The sequence below is a fragment of the Cryptomeria japonica genome, chromosome 4, assembly GCF_030272615.1.
Source record: "Cryptomeria japonica chromosome 4, Sugi_1.0, whole genome shotgun sequence".
Lineage (NCBI taxonomy): Eukaryota > Viridiplantae > Streptophyta > Pinopsida > Cupressales > Cupressaceae > Cryptomeria > Cryptomeria japonica.
This window is the reverse complement of record NC_081408.1, coordinates 429,396,687-429,414,354: the sequence shown is the minus strand read 5'-3', so window position 1 is coordinate 429,414,354 and position 17,668 is coordinate 429,396,687. Positions and strand designations below refer to the sequence as shown.

Sequence of the window (17,668 nt, the reverse complement as noted above, 5' to 3'; positions counted from 1 at the left end):
CCTGAAGTAGGAAATGGCCTATAAAATCATTCTAAGTTATGGTGTAAAGGATAATATGCATGTGTTTTCTTTTATGTTTTGCATTTCCTTTTCAGTTCATCCAAGTCTAGTGCATTTACTTATTCAATCAGTATTCTAGTGATTGTGTTTCTCATTGTTCAATGCTGCATGCCTTGCAGCCATGCAATCTTGAGGTACCTATGTTATGCATACCCTTGTGTTCAAGATCACTGGTAAGTGGCGCTAGTCAGAAATTCAAATTTGTACCTAAATTCATAGATATAATAGTGTTGTATTGGTTTTTTTGTTTTGGTGTGCAAGATTTAAAATAAAGATATGTCTTATTTAGATGTCTGTAAGGTCTCCAAGGAAAAGATCTTGTAGAGAAATAATTCTAGAATTCAAACTAAACTGACATCTACATAAACCTTTCTTGTAGGTATCCTTCTGATCTTGCACAAAGAGCAAGGATTGATTCTATCTTGGATTGGCATCATTCAAATTTGCGTCGGGGTTCAGGTAGTTGTCTATCTCAATGTCTTTCTTTGTACTGTTATGATTAATTTTCAATTTGTTTCCTATACTTTTTTTGTTTAAAATACTACCTTGATCATAAATATGAAACACAAATTTCAGGAAATTATAACTGAATATCAATTACCCATCTGGTATCATTATCAACAAAATCTCCAAATTTGAACTAATAGTAGAGAACAGGGAAGACAGTGGTTGTGGATGGCAAATATGCCATAGTTAGCTGAATAATACTTATTATGTTTTGATTAATAAATGGCAATGTAATGGGTTTTAGTTTCCGTAGGGGTAGTTGCTAGTTGTCGGCAGTTGGCACTCTTAACCAACCGCCGAATGGTATATATGTCTGGCATTGTATCGGGAATGGGGATGTTACCGTGGTACTCATTACATGTTGCAATAAAGGATCTATCATTCTACCATATACCATTGTGGATTCTATATGTGTTGTTGTTTATGTTCTTGTTACTGCTCTGTTTGCTTTTGGTAGTTGAAGTACCTGTTATCACAAAAGCTTGCACCCTTGCTGACCTATCAACTCGGCAACCTTGTGAAACATAGAAACAACCCCGAAGTGTGGAACCTTGTGCAAGGGGGTTGAATCTCCTCCGAAGGCCGGCTTCCTTCTCAATCCAAGTGCAAGTGTTGAACCAACTCAACACTTCAAAACTAACTCCTAGGCCTATCCTAACAAATTGCAGAGGTAAAGGGAAGATAGAAATGCTTGAAATAAAAGCAGGTGATGCACCAAGAAGAGATTGTTCCTTTCCCTACCAGAAATGACACAAAAAATCAACTGAAACATCTAGGAGATGCACAAACTTTAGTTGTATGAGTGACCCCAATGCATGTATGAAGGTTAGAATTCACTGAATGCCAAGAGGGGAGAAGGTTTCCCACAAGTCACACTTAGAAATAAATTTAACACAGCATATATGAGAGAAGAATCACAAAACATACACCTATGATGAAGGTAAGGAAACATACACAACATACATAAGTTGAAAGTAGGCAAGAATGGTGATTTCAACTAATTATAAGGCCAATGGCCAAACTTACAGTTGCACAAATGCAAGATAAATACAAGAGAAGTGGGAGAGCATGGAATAGCTCAAGCCAGCAGGGAGAGAACTCTTTACAATGAGGCTTAACAGCCTTTATATAAAAAAAAGGTTACAAGAGTGATCATGACCCCTGTATGTCAGTTTGGGAGTGCAGGGAAGTGCATGTACTTGATTTGTACATGCAAGCAACCTAGCCATACCCACAAAAGGCAACTCTGAGAAGGGTGGATTGACTGACCTTCCAAAGTCAAAGCATGGCCCCATACCTCCTTTGATGGAAATCCTGCCAAAAACATTAAATGCACCCCTGTGGCTCCACAAAAGAAGGTGCATAAGTCACCAAAGTTGTCGGAGCATTTAAAGCTTTGAGTGGCGATCACGCCATCCAGAAGTGTTGCAAGTCGGAAGTAGTTTGGAAGACTTCGGAGACTTGGGTCACCGAAGTTGGGGGAACTTAGCAACTTGGGAACTTGGGGGTTCCGGAGTTCCAAGGTAGAAGAACTAAGAACTTGGGAACCTGGGGGTTCTGGAGTTCCGGGGTTGAAGAACTTAGGAACTTGGGAATCTGGGGGTTCCGGAGTTCCGGGGTAGAAGAACTAGGAACTTGGGAACCAGGGGGTTCCAGAGTTCCGGGGTTGAAGACTTAGGAAATTGGGAACCTGGGGGTTCCGGGGTTGAAGAACTTAGGAACTTGGGAACCTGGGGGTTTCGGAGTTCCGAGGTTGAAGACTTAGGAACTTCCTTTTGACAAAACAACACTTCACACTTCATAATTCCATTGCTTTTCTCCTTGATCAACTGGGGCAGCGCTAGTCCATGGAACATATCTCTAATTGGTTCTCACTGATGGACCAAGGGTGTCATAAAATGACAACAGTTCCTATCTCGTAGAGAGTAAACATTTTGGCGTTGTTGCCAAAACGAACTTGGTAGGCACGCATAATGGGCCGACCATTCGAATAATAATTACTTGTAACCCAAAGTGACACCCAAGAAGAAGCAACACAGGAGGAAGTACGGGAGGATCAATTGATGAAAGACTTGGTTGATCTGTGGGAGGTTTCAATCACTTAGTACGTGCAAAGGGAAGCTCGGGAGCAAGCGGTCCCTGAAGGCATAGTGCGTGGCAAACTCGCAATGAACATTGCAGTTTTTGATCTTCTCAGAAGACTTCCAAGGTTGTTGGCACAAAATCTGATTGAACTACAAGACCGACGGGAGGAAAGCAACTGTGAACAATGTCGGCAATAGATACTGCAAAGATACGAAGAGAGGACACGTTAGGGAGGAAGAGGAGCGAGATACGAGCAAACGGTGTACCCCCAACAAGTAATGCCCCTACGCCCAAACAAGGACGAATGTACCAAAAACATTGAGGAAGAGGGAGAAACATTAGTACGGAGATCTCTCTGCCTGAGAGAACAAAGTGAAAGAAGACAGTGGTTAAGAGGAATTCTCCGAGGTTTAGAGAGTCTAGCGAGAAGTAGGAGTATGAGTGCAAGTATAAGTCGTTGTTTGGAGAGGTAGAGACTGCGTACGTGGAACGAGTTGGTAGAGGTTGTGAGGAACCTACCACTTCCAGACATAGTGGAGGAAGATCTTGTCGACCAGGCCGTACACCCTAGTTCAAGTGACGACTTCATAACTGAGTCCAAGAACAACTCGTCCGTACACTCCAAATGTGACGAAGAAGTACGGAATCTCAAGATCAAGGTTGCCGAAATCTTTGAAACCAACCTATACCGAATTGGGAATATGTCCCTTGCCGAGCAACCAAGTATAGGGGGGTTTGAGTCAAAGAATTCGGGGAGGAGAGAATATAGAAACGAAGGTGACCAAGGTGTGGAAGATGCAGAAGGTAGATGCATAGAGAGCTTGCGCATGGCCAAGAGTGGAAGAGAGGCATAGGAACACAGAGAGCAAGACAGTCCAATCTAGTCGAACACACACTGTACCTTCCAAGAAAGGACAATGTTGCACAACTAGAATACCCAGGAGAGGCCACAGGGGATGGATTAGAGGACCCTGTACGCCATTGCAAGACATGTATAATGATATGGGAGGTGAATGGCCAAGATGACCAGGATTACTGGCTGAAGGCATTTCCCGTCACCCTTCGGGGAATCGCCACTGACTGGTACATGATCTAGAGGCTAAGCACAAGGTGGGATGGGCTGATCTAAAGAAGGCATTCAAGGAAGAGTTCAAAATCTTGAGGGATGACATCGAGTTTGTAGCCGAAATCTATAATACCAAGCAAGGTAAAAATGAGAGCACGCGCTTACAATCGTAGGCTCAAAGAATTGTTGGACAAGATGGAACACCAACAGGTCGATGGACTAAGAAGAGGTGGTTTGTGGAGGGACTTGTTCCATCTCTCAGGAGGAAAATGAAAGTCGTCCCTCCGCCCTCGTACGCCAAAGCTTACAACTGGGCGATGGACATCGAGAGCGAAAGTAAAACATCCAAGGGGAAGAAAAGGATCAATGATGATGATAATATGGTGGAAAGTAGTGATGGAAAATCTAAAACCGTACAAGCTCTCCAAAGGGACATGTTGTGGATGATGGAGTTGAAGGCAGAAAAGGAGAGTCTCAAGGCGAGCAATGAATTGTGGTGCACCGACTGCAATGTGGAAGGTCATACCAAGGGCACTTGCACGAAGAAATTGTATTGTGACATTTGTCAGGTACTAGGACACTATCAAGGACTGTCCGTACAACTTAAAAACAAGGAGCATACAAGTGCTCTTCACCCAAGGGGAACAAACAACCCCTCCGACCACACCTCCAAAACCGCTTGCCAAATCTAATGCATCTCCAAGAGGGTATCGAAAACAGGCGAGGGAATGACAATGCCAATACCAGCATCCCACGAAGGAGAATACGATATGATGCGAAGGGTAGACCCATAATCCAATGGCGGAGTTGCAATGAATGGCATCACTTCGCGTGGGACTGCCAAAAGGGCCAAAGCAACATTGGAGGATTGTTATGCAAATGGTGTGAACCCGGAAACCATGAAGACACCAATTGCCCAAAATAGAAAGGGGTAAACATGTTGGACGTGAAGGAGCTAGACGAGGAAGTACTGGCGATTACCAAGCTCCAAACCAAGAAGGCACTATATCCTAATCCCTGTACGGAATAAGAGAGACTTCAAGAGGCGAAGATGGACACTCAATGGGCGATGGCAGTAGAAGGAAGGGCCTCTCATGATGTCGCCAATACTCTTCTATAGTTAGAGTTCGAGAAGACTGTAATGAAACAGATTGGCAAGCCACCGTACCCGTATGGGTATCAAACCTTCTACAAACCATGCCTCAATAGAAGATGGCTATCACCAACGTGGTTGGTGATGAGATAGCTAGGCAGGAGCATTGCAAACGGATGGAGAAGCCAATGGCAAAGTCACCCAACGACTCAACCATTGATCCCATGCTATTAACCGTAAGTATTGGAAAGAAGCCTGTCGTGGTCGAGATGGAAATAATGGGACGAAAGTTGACTAATACCATCGTTGTGGAGGCTTCAGTGTGAACGTATTGTTGGAGACATGGAAGGGGTTGGGCAAGCCAACACTCTAGCCATTGACCTTCCAATTGGTAGGTGCCGACTAGCATGACATCAAGCCACTCGGGACACTCATGGCATAGAAGGTCATCATTTGTACTCGACATTTCTTTTTGGACTTTGTGGTCATCCCACTTGAAAAGAAGGCATATGATGCCCTCCTCGGAAGGGGCTGGCTGATCACTACCAAGGCAAACCACAATTAGCAAAAGAATACACTCTCCATCGAGAGTGAAGGACGGAAGTATGTCATCGATCTGAAGAATCAGCCTGTAAGTGAAGAGTTGGCATCCTCCAACTCGAACTCTGACGACTCTAATGACTAGGAATGGAGTCCTAAGGATGGAAAGAGAAGGATGGAATCTAATGACGAGGGGGTACTAGAACTGGAGGGCTGCTTGGAGGATGAGACAAGCTCTCTCAACGGGTTGATTCATTGGCAAATGGAGGACTATGAGGTCTTCCACCCAGACTACAACATGTTACAAATTAGTGAAATTGAAGAGGTTGGTGAAGGTACGGAAAGTACCACCTCTCTGTCAGAGTACAGAGAGTACAAGGAGGGAGTGGTGAAGGCGGATGATACCCCAACCCATCGGTTCGAGAAAGGTAAGACCATCAAGTACGAAGACCAAAACATAAAGAAAGTAAACCTGGGGGATGAGGATAACCGAAAGGTGATCTTGGTGGGGGACAATTGGAACCCCGTATTGAAGGCAGCAACATTCAAGATATTTTTTGAGTACAAAGACACCTTTGCGTGGACATATAAAGATTTAAAAGGGGTACCTCTAGAACTTTGCGTACACAGATCCCTCTTGTACCGGGTGTGCAACACTTACAAAAGAGGCTCTACGGAATGAACAACAACTATGCCGCCAAGATGAATGAAGAGATCGAGAAAATGTTAGAAGCGGGCATTATCTTCAAGGTGGAAACAAGTGAGTGGGTGTCACCAATTGTTATTTCCCTGAAGGAGGCAAACCAAATTTGGATCTGTGTGGACTTCAGGTGTCTAAATGTAGTTACAATCAAAGACCCCTTCCCAATATTGTTCATTGACAACATCCTGGAAGAGGTGGTAGGCCATGAAATGTATTCGTTCTTGGACAGGTTTTTGGGCTATAACCAGATCAATATTGCGGAGGAAGACAAGCTGAAGATCATGTTCGTGGTAGAGTACGAGGTATATGCATACAATAGAATGCCATTCGGCTTGTGTAATGCCTGAGCGACCTTCCAACTAATTATATTGCATATTTTTGATAAGTGTCTATAGGGAATTTTAAGGCCTTCTTGGACGAATAGTCCATCTACAACTCACAAGGAACTCACATCTTGGCACTCAAGGAATGTATGGAGAGGAGTTGAAGGGCGTGGTTGGTGCTAAACCCAAAGAAATGTTGGGTTATGGTGCCCCAAGGAAATCTACTTGGCCACATTGTGTGTAAGGAAGGGTTGAAGATAGATCCCAACAAAGTAGGGGTCATCACTACAATGGAGAGTCCCGAGGATGTGATTGGAGTAAAATCTTTCCTTAGACATGTGGGTTACTATTCGAGATTCATCAAGAACTTTGCACAAATGTCTTATCCACTTGACAATTTGACACAGAAGGGAGAGTCGTTCGTGTGGGGAACTGAACAAGAAGAGGCCTTCAGAGAACTCAAGTCCCGTTTGGCAAGCGCACCTATTTTTCGCATACCCCGATTGGGACAAGGAGCTCCACGTACATGTGGATGCTTATAATAATACCTTTGGTGCCACATTGGCACAAGTGGGTGTACAAAGATTAGACTACTCAATCTTCTTTGCTAGTGGCCTATTCTCCAAGGTAGAGCGGAACTACAATACGACCGAGAGAGAGGCACTTGGTATGGTGTACTCCATACAGAAGTTTCGGCATTACTTGCTGGCGATACCCTTCACATTTTAGGTCGACCACCGAGCATTGATGTACTTAGTGAATAAACCAATTATTCAAGGAAGGGTGAGTAGGTGGTTGCTCCTACTGCAGGAGTTCACCTTGACCATCATAGTACGGCTTGGAAGAGTCATGTTATTGCAGATCAACTGTTGAGGATTAAGTTTGAAGAGCCCCCGGAGGGGGTGACTGAAGATTTTCTTGATGCCCACCTATTCCAAATTGCGGCATTGCGACCATGGTCTGAGAGCATAGGCGAGTACTTGTCCACCTCTACATTTCTGAGAGATATGGCGCCGAGTGAACAACGAAAGTTGGCCCTAAAGAGTAAGACATTCCAACTCATCAATGGAATTTTGTACAAGATGGGGTTGGATCAAGTCCTATGGAGGTGCGTAATGGAAGAAGAGATCCAAGGAGTGGTGAGAGAAGCACATGAAGGATTGGCTAGAGGACATATGGGACGTGATGCCACTCCACGGAAAGTACTACTAGTAGGACTGTGGTGGCCAACCGTACATATTGATGCTCGTGAATGGGTGCTCGGATGTGACACATGCCAGAGGGCAGGTAAACCATTGAAGAGAGATTTCATGCCCCTATTTATTTCATAGCCATAAGAATTGTTTGAGAGGTGGGGTCTCGACTTTGTCGGGTCCTTGAAGTTTAGTAGCATGCACAGGTGCAGGTACATTGTAGTGGTGACCGAGTACCTCATGAAATGGGCCGAGGCGTGAGCAATCCTAGACAACACCACCTTTAGTACGACAAGATTTCTGTACAAACAGATTGTGACATTTCAATTCAGATCGGAATCATGTCATCAGGGCCATGACGGTGTAATTCAAGATATTTCACAACCTATTTAGCCCATACTACCCTTGTGCGAACGGCTAGGTGGAATCTACTAACAAGGTCTTGGTTTCGATCATCTACAAGTCATGGGGGGTAGAGCAAGAAGACTAGGAGGACCACCTTTCGACAATACTGTGGGCGTACCACACCACATACAAGGTGACAACGGGGTATACCTCGTTCTAACTCATGTACAACCAGGAAGCTGTAGTACTTATTGAGTACACCGTACTGAGCCTATGCATTGTAGTGGAGAATCAATTGGGAGATGTCGAAAGCCTTAGTGAAAGTTTGTTGAACCTCACAAGCTTGGACGAACGGAGGATGATGGCCCAATGGGCGATGGAGTTTGCTCATTGGAGGTGGAAATTCTGGCACGACAAGCACCTCCGGTGAATGATTTTCCAACCAAGACAGTTGGTCTTCAAGTATAACAGCCATAACGAACTTCGGCTAGGGAAGTTCAAAGTTCGTTGGTTGGGGCCATATAAAATCTTGGAGGTTGGCAACAATGGTGCAGTTAAGTTATCCACTCTCGACAACAACCCTCTGCGCAATCCCGTGAACTGATAAAAATTAAAAATCTACAGAGAGAGACCTATGAGCATCAATATGTTGGGCAATGCTACGAGAGGTTATTGGACAGTTGGAAGGAGCAACGTGCTTGAGGAGGATCCAATGATTAAAGGATAGCCATATCAGGTTGATGGGGACTAGGCCGACCCTGTAACCTTCCTAGAAGAGAGGATGGTGTGGAAGTAGGTGGAAGGTCTTGTGGTAACATGGGTGCATAAGCACCTCACGAATGCATACGTTGACACACTAGCCTTATGGGTGAGGCTCAGTGGTCACTGGCACCAGAAAGTTCCATATGAAGGAACTCATCAAGCCTACTTGGCTTATGAAATTGATGAAGAAGTAGAAGCACGACGGAAGGCAGAAGAGGATATGAAAGAGAAAGAACCCAAGGATGATGGGGAAGAGATTGACCTTGAGGAGTATGGTGCAACTCTCGTGATGCAGGAGCATCCCCGGTTCTTGGCAATCTTGCATCAACCAAAAATATTTCTTTTCAGTTTGTTTTCTTTTTGGAATTTCAGCATTTCATTCTGCATTTTCTTGCATTGGCTCACTGGATCTTGCAGAGTTGGATTTTGCTTGTGGACATGATCATATTCCTTATTCCTAAACCGCGGAGCATTTGGATCATTTTCTGGCATGTTGTCGATTCTGGATTCCGAGACAGTTTTCTGGTGCCAGAACTGTTTGGACCTATTTGCATTGGTTAATCTACCGGATCCCTTCCGTAGCTTGCGGAGCCCTGTGCATTGATTCCAACATTCTTTGGCGTGTGGCCAACCTTCCCTTTGATCCGCACTTCATCCTTCAGATTTTCTGGAGGAATCTCTTTGGCGGAGGCTGACCTATTGGTTTTACACATTTGATCTTGTTCTTCAACATTTTTATCCCTTTTGGGCCCACCGGATCTTCTTGGATCATATAAATCATTGTAATTGAGCATTAGAAGTCAATCAAAAGAAAATCATATAGAACACAGTAGACAGATCTTAGGTTTGGAGGTCCGAGAGTGACCTGTTATGTAATTAAGCATGTTTGTAGTAGGTCAGTGAGCCGAATCTTGTTACCCGGATGTTACCGGTTATCTGTAATCAGTTTTCATGATTTAATTCATTCAGTTCTGCATTGCCTCCATCATAGCCTCTTGTTTCCAATGTGTTTACTCTTGCTGCCCGGTTTGGATTGCTCTCTTTAAGGTCCCTCCTAACCGGTGACTCCACCATCTCGGTCCATGTTTAGAAATGATTATAAAGGCCGATGATATGTTTATTGCAGAAAGAGATGGTCATAACGAGGAATTGATCAAATGGTGCATAGCTAAAGGGAAAGAGCCTCCGTCTGCGCTCATTTCCAACTCAATTTTGAGAGTCATTCCTAACTCAACCGAACCTTCGAAGATCTATGGTGAGGAGGTAACATGGTACTAGTAGTATAGAGGCCAGTATGTGGATAGGAGGTAAGGGGGATCGGGCTAGCACCCCTACTAGACAAAATATTTGACCTGGAATATGTTGGAACCTGCTGTGAACACGAGTGTTATAAAATACCAATAGGGACATGGTGGAGATAAAATAAAAGTGCAACCCCAAGAGGACCCTACAAGGGTAAAACGAAAGATGGAGACTGGTGGTGATGAGGAGCCTAACAAAAAGAAGAGAGAGACTGATGGAAGAATGACAAAGAAGCATTCCAGAAGGAAATTTAGGAGGAAAAGAGCAAGAAATTGAACAAATAAATTGATCTATTGAAGACAAAAATTCAACCATGCATGCCAGGGAAAAGCAAGCCGAGAAAATTTAAAGTCAGAAATAATTATCAAAGAATGTTCAAGGTACAAAAAAATCAATTTAAACACCCTAGCCTACGAAAATATTGGAGGACATGTTTTTTGAAAAAGATGTTAAAATTAGAGAAAGTGAGGGTGGTAAATATTAAAAGGAGAGGGTTAGACCTTATTAAAAAAATTAATAAAAATGAGGGAAATAATGAAGTTGAGGGGAGGAAAATTTAATTAAAAATAAAACACAAAGCATTTTATAAAAAAATTGATAAATTATGTTCTCCTAACCCTAACCTTGAAAGCTAGAATTTGTTATAAAACTTCCCCAATCTATCATTTTGGCATTCCAAGATAGTCAGCAGTAGAGAGTCGGAAGAAAGAATTCCTAGGAAAACCATAGGAGGAAGGTTAGAGCCCGTACGGACAAGGAAGGGTCATACATAGGGAAGACGTGAGGGAGATTGAAGATCCATATGGCATATGGAACAAATCGAGTTGCAAGTTTAAACCGTATGGCATATGCTGTACACCGTATGGACAAAAAGTTTCAGGCATGACACTGTATGGATGAGGGGTTGCAAAGACATCACCCTACGAACGAGACTTTTCGTACACTGCACCGTACGGATAAGTGTTGGAACAAAAGGTACCGTATGGCCACGATTGTCCAGCATGCAGGAAGGAGGCCATACTTATAGAGAGGAGTTGTTCGTACATCGTACGGGTTGTAGAAGACAACATTGAGTTGTACATTGTTGAGGAGAATGCAGAACAAAAGGCAAGGCCATATAGGGTTTTAGCAGAGTTTGAACCTGGCAGACCGTATGCCATACGACAAAGGATACCAAGATCATACATGGTACGGTACAATCTAGCATTGTACGTAAAAGGGGTGCCAAGGAATTTGTAGCGCAGGAGACCGAACAAGTGGTATGACAATCAATTCGGCATGGTAAAGACAAGTGTGGGCAATTCGGGTCAAGCCAAGAAAGGCGACTGTTATATTAATGATCAACAACCAACTGATAAAAGCCGAAAGTTCCTTTCAAGTTGCAGTTCCAACATGGCTAGCAACAGTTTAAGTAAGAAAGTGCGGCCATGCATCCAGAAGGATGAGCAGGTGATAGTCGAAAGTCTAACTTTTAAGAGTATCAACGTCATTGAATGCGCACGTGGTGGCAGGAGGCCCCTAATAACCACCCACTGAAGGCTTCATTGCGCAGAGCGGAGGGGAGGTGGACAGGCAATCCAAATGTTGTGTTCAATTTGTGAGTGTTTGAGTCGGTTCTGAGGACATTGGTTGCAGGGTATGACCGACACTCCAATCGATTGGTGATTGAATTCCAAGGAAATATGATTTCAGTTTATTATGGGCCTGGAGAATTTACAAAAGTGCTTGACATTCCATCAAAGGGGGTGAAAGTGGCCAAACCCTCCACTAAGATGGAGGAGAAACGAAGGTTGTTGCAATAGGTATGCACGAGCGACTTGATGAATGAGTAGTGGAAAGGGTTGTGGAGTAGCACAAACAACCGAGGGGTGAAAAAAGTTTTATCACCACAACCAAATAGAGGTGTATCTTGGACCTGATCAAAAGTCAGTTTGTGGGGGCAAGTAGAGCTTCAGATATTGTCGTTTGGATGATTCGGCTAATCAACGACATTATGACTGGCGTAGTGTATGACTGGGCATCTGTGCTTTCAGAGAGGATCAAGGAATTCTTGACTCTTGAGCACAAAACTTTTTATATGGAGCATCATGCTATTGGACTCTTTCTGGAGGCCCTACGGACACAAGTACCACCTAATGAGTATGGAGGGTTCCAACTGCTCAGTCGTGTGGAGCCCAACAAACCCTTGATGTTCTATTGGATGCACCTGGAAACGCTATCAGATGACCAATCTTAGAGCTGGAAGAAGAGACGGCTAGATGTGTAGGACCTAGAGCCGAGTCTTGACAAGGGTGCCAAAGACGAGGGAAGTGTAGGCAAAGAGGAGGATATAGTAGAAGTTGCATGCGATGACAGTGATAGTGAGGGCACTTCTTTCGAGGTAGCCGTACATGCAGATGTGAGGGAGAGCTAGCTTGGGAGTGAGGTCGGAGAGTTGGAGGATATACCAGCCGAAGAGTATGACTCGACTGAGAGGAGAGATGATCGAGCTGAGTGAGTTGGGTAACCATCGAGAGTCCTCGTAGCGCATCCGAAGATACCTATGGCACTGAGGGGTTTTGGGAGCTACATCACTCTTGCACCTGCACAGTTGTCCTTGACAGCATACTTGATTTCACCTAGAGCGGTGGTCCTGAGAGTTACCACACCAGATGGATTGGATGAGGCCACCCCTGTAGCCATTGCCTAGCAAAAGCGGCCTATCTGTACCATTACCATACCAATGGGCAGAGTTATAGTCCCCGCTCTACTAGTTGCTACAGTGGCCACCGTACCTGCACCTATTACCACCTTACCCATCGTTGTTGGAATAGTACTTGCCTGAGTTGCCTCACATGAGGAGAGAACTGTACTTTCCACTGGACCAGCTCAGGAGGTTGATGCTTTGTTGGATGGATGGCTAGAGAAATTTGCTGTAGCACCTCGAGCACCTCCACCTCCATCACTCCATACTGTTCAGGGTACATACATTGAGGAGAACTTACAGCCAGAGGGAGGGCATGAGGAATTGGCAGTAGAATCACATCCGGAGTAGGAAGGGGAGCTGAGCAGGAAAGAAGGTGACAAGGAGAATACAGTCATTGATGTTGAAGAAGAGAGCATGCAGTTGGGGGAGATTGGGATGATAACAAAAGTCTCTAGCAGGAAGGAGGATAGTCAAGGAGAGAATTGCATTCGGATTTCAAAGCCCGATGCTCAGGACACACTTGGATCCACCCGAAGGTTCTTGGCAGAGCTAGACGACCTCATTGGGGTCACTCGTGGGATTGCAGAGCTGGACAAACAGGTGGACACGGGTTCAGTATGGGAGGTTGAGAGACTCCTCACCTTGATGAGGGGTGGTTGCGAGGAGTTCGCCCAACATTTTACACACCGAGGCAGGCCAGCTAAGGAGACGGAGGAGATGCTTGCAACCCAGCGACAGGTGCATACCGAGGAGGTTCAGGGCAGATTTTTGTCCACCTTATAGCACATGGAGAGCTCTTTCAGGGAGACATTCTATTAGATGAAGAAGGCTAAGGCAAGGAGAATAGCTGTAGTAGAGGAGGCCGCTACTGTTAAGGAGGAACTAACACTTAAGGCGAAGCTCACTGCAACTAAACAATAGCTACAAGCAGTCCTGGAGTACAAAGTGGAACAACAGAAAACATAGGTAGCTGGTCTAAACACTCAGATTGCGGAGATGCAGCAATGCCTTGTAGCAGTCACGTAATAGTTGGAGCAGAAGAAGAAGGATTTTATGGAGGTGATTTACATGGTGAAAATAGCTAGGGAGCGCCAGCTGGTGGCCTAGTGGGATCTGCGACTCTGTACAGAGCAATTCCAGCGCCTGCGGTAATAGTTTCCGATGTCCTCGACTACTCCAGGGACATCCTCTCACCCTCCTAGTGCTTAGTAGTTATCAATAGTTGTATAGCCCCATTTTGTTCTATCATCTGGAAGACGACGTCTTTTTTGAGGGGGCTGATGTAGACAGCAAATATGCTATAGTTAGCTCAATAATACTTATTAAGTTTTGATTAATAATTGGCAATGTAATGGGTTTTAGTTCCCATAGGAGTTGTTGGTAGTTGTTGGTGGTTGGCATTCTTAACCAACCACCGAATGATATATATGTCTGGCATTGTATTAGGAATGGGGATGTTACTGAGGTACTCATTACATGTTGCAATAAAGGATCTATTGTTCTGCCATACGCTATTGTGGATTCTATATGTGTTGTTGTTTATGTTCCTGTTACTGTTCTGTTTATTTTTGGTAGTTGAATTACCTATCCCGTAGGGAGTAAACAGTGGTTAGAGATTGCAATTTATGTTAAAAGTAATTGGTGTATTATATTGTCTTTTGGAAATGCATTTCTTAAACATCATGATATCAAATCTGTTAAGTAGCATTTACACTTTGAAGGTAATTCAACTTCATGCTTCATAGCATGTTGACTGATGTTATTCATATGGAAGAATTGGAGATCTAGAGAGAACTATAATTTCTTCAAATGATTATCATAGCTTTCTCTATCAATTTCTTTGCTTGTTGGGATTTGAAATCTCTCTATTCTAAACTCTGACATCAAATAAAAATTTAATTGGATGAGATGCTGTTAGTATTTTTTTGTTAAATCTTTTGTTTTTATACTGAACACAATCAGGATGACAACAACTGTTGTGTGACCATACCATCTTTTCCTTATTGTTCAGCAAATATAAACATATTTTAACCTGTGACAAATGATGGTAACCTGAAATGGAAGAAATGCTCAACAAACAACAAATTCTCAGACGAAGTGGACACCTTTTTCTATACTTTGTCCAAATTAAAAAATACAGCTAAAAAAATAAGTGTATACAGACCTATAAACAATGACCTTTTTTGAATATAGACTTAACTTATTATATCTGTTTGGATTCTGATGTTAAGGAACCCAAATGAAGGCTCATCATCACAATAATATAAGGGGTCCTTGAAGTTCAAGGATTCTTTGAAGTTGAATCAACATTGAATCATATAGTCACCTTCAATGTTTGGATGCGATCATCCTATGATAAAGGATATAGAATTAGGCCATGTAGGTGTGCAAGAATTGAACTTGGATGAGGAAATCAAGAATGGGAACACAATTGCTCAAAGACTGTACGATAGTTGTCTTGTGGGAGCTACAAAATTCCTAATTTCTGCCCAAAGCCAAGAGTTGATCATTTCTTATGAAAAGCATTATGATCTTGTGAAGAGGGAAGTTTGCACTTCTAATGATGTCATTGGCTAGTTTAGTGCTATATGAAGAGGTGCAAGAGATATAATTGAATGAATGAGATAGTGCATGGAATGACAACTTGTGGGGTTAAAGAACCCAAAAGATCTAATTGTCCAACCCAGGTCACAAGGAGAAATGAGTTCAAGGAAGAGCTTTCAATTGTGATCCTCTTGCCGACTCATGTAATTGGACAAGAAGAGGCCCAAACAATAAAGAATTGGATGTTATACATCATGAGCACAACGTTTGAAAGTAAAACTAATTTTGTTTGGAGAATGATTAGCAAATGCACTCATAGGCAGTTGTGTAATTTTGAGCAAAACATACAAGTTCCATATGATCTCCTACCTAGTTTAGTAGGGTGAGAGACTACAGTTCTTTGGTCTAACATCCTATGGTTTGTGTTGTCCTCATTTTTGTTTTAAAAAATGAAGGACCATTACATAAAATTTTTGTCAAAAAATGAATTTTTTACTCTACGAAATGCTTCCCGAGGCAGAATTTTGCTACACCCTTGGATAGGCTTAATCCTCAATCCACCCGCAAACCACGTTTCAAATTTCATTGCATTCTGGGTTCGTTTGCTATGTCTTTCCTTCAATTTCAGGTTTTTTCTCCCTGACTGCAGGTGGGAAATTTTCCTTAAATTGCAAGTTTTAATGATTTCCTTTGTTTTAGTCTTTGTAGGGAAATTTTTAGCTAATTACAAGTGCACTTTATGAAAAAAGAACTTGTAACTTACTTTTTATTTCCCCCTTGATGCTTTTTGGCTTTTTAAGTCATAATAGGGATTTTTTGGATAAGTTACAAGTCAATTTTAAATTGCATATTTAAAAAGTCACTTGTAATTCTTTTATAAAATTCCTATTTTAGTGTTTTTACTTGTAATGGGGATTTTATTCCCCTATTACATGTGCTAAGTTATTAAAACTTGTTGAAGGGATTTTATTTTCCCCTTTACAAGTTATTATAACTTGTATTTCTCTCTCAAAAACCCGATTTTGCCTAGAATGGAGAAAAGTGACATTTTAAAACTTGCAATTGAGTTTTAAAAACCCGATTTGCTCCATAAAGATAAAATGAAGGCATTTTAAACTTGCTATTGAGTCTAACATCCTATGGTTTGTGTTGTCCTCATTTTTGTTTTAAAAAATGAAGGACCATTACATAAAATTTTTGTCAAAAAATGAATTTTTTACTCTACGAAATGCTTCCCGAGGCAGAATTTTGCTACACCCTTGGATAGGCTTAATCCTCAATCCACCCGCAAACCACGTTTCAAATTTCATTGCATTCTTGGTTCGTTTGCTATGTCTTTCCTTCAATTTCGGGTTTTTTCTCCCTGACTGCAGGTGGGAAATTTTCCTTAAATTGCAAGTTTTAATGATTTCCTTTGTTTTAGTCTTTGTAGGGAAATTTTTAGCTAATTACAAGTGCACTTTATGAAAAAAGAACTTGTAACTTACTTTTTATTTCCCCCTTGATGCTTTTTGGCTTTTTAAGTCATAATAGGGATTTTTTGGATAAGTTACAAGTCAATTTTAAATTGCATATTTAAAAAGTCACTTGTAATTCTTTTATGAAATTCCTATTTTAGTGTTTTTACTTGTAATGGGGATTTTATTCCCCTATTACATGTGCTAAGTTATTAAAACTTGTTGAAGGGATTTTATTTTCCCCTTTACAAGTTATTATAACTTGTATTTCTCTCTCAAAAACCCGATTTTGCCTAGAATGGAGAAAAGTGACATTTTAAAACTTGCAATTGAGTTTTAAAAACCCGATTTGCTCCATAAAGATAAAATGAAGGCATTTTAAACTTGCTATTGAGTCTAACATCCTATGGTTTGTGTTGTCCTCATTTTTGTTTTAAAAAATGAAGGACCATTACATAAAATTTTTGTCAAAAAATGAATTTTTTACTCTACGAAATGCTTCCCGAGGCAGAATTTTGCTACACCCTTGGATAGGCTTAATCCTCAATCCACCTGCAAACCACGTTTCAAATTTCATTGCATTCTTGGTTCGTTTGCTATGTCTTTCCTTCAATTTCGGGTTTTTTCTCCCTGACTGCAGGTGGGAAATTTTCCTTAAATTGCAAGTTTTAATGATTTCCTTTGTTTTAGTCTTTGTAGGGAAATTTTTAGCTAATTACAAGTGCACTTTATGAAAAAAGAACTTGTAACTTACTTTTTATTTCCCCCTTGATGCTTTTTGGCTTTTTAAGTCATAATAGGGATTTTTTGGATAAGTTACAAGTCAATTTTAAATTGCATATTTAAAAAGTCACTTGTAATTCTTTTATGAAATTCCTATTTTAGTGTTTTTACTTGTAATGGGGATTTTATTCCCCTATTACATGTGCTAAGTTATTAAAACTTGTTGAAGGGATTTTATTTTCCCCTTTACAAGTTATTATAACTTGTATTTCTCTCTCA

The 17,668-nt window shown here is 42.0% G+C and overlaps 1 protein-coding gene across 1 annotated transcript in view; it reads left to right on the top strand.

The window, feature by feature from the left end:
• Positions 1–17,668, top strand: part of LOC131030541 (glutathione S-transferase T1) — a 296,126-nt gene that overhangs the window by 180,515 nt on the left and 97,943 nt on the right. The window contains exons 4-5 of the mRNA XM_057961404.2: positions 180–233; positions 440–519. Coding sequence (XP_057817387.1) covers positions 180–233; positions 440–519 — 134 coding nt within the window. The remainder of the gene's footprint in view (positions 1–179; positions 234–439; positions 520–17,668) is intronic.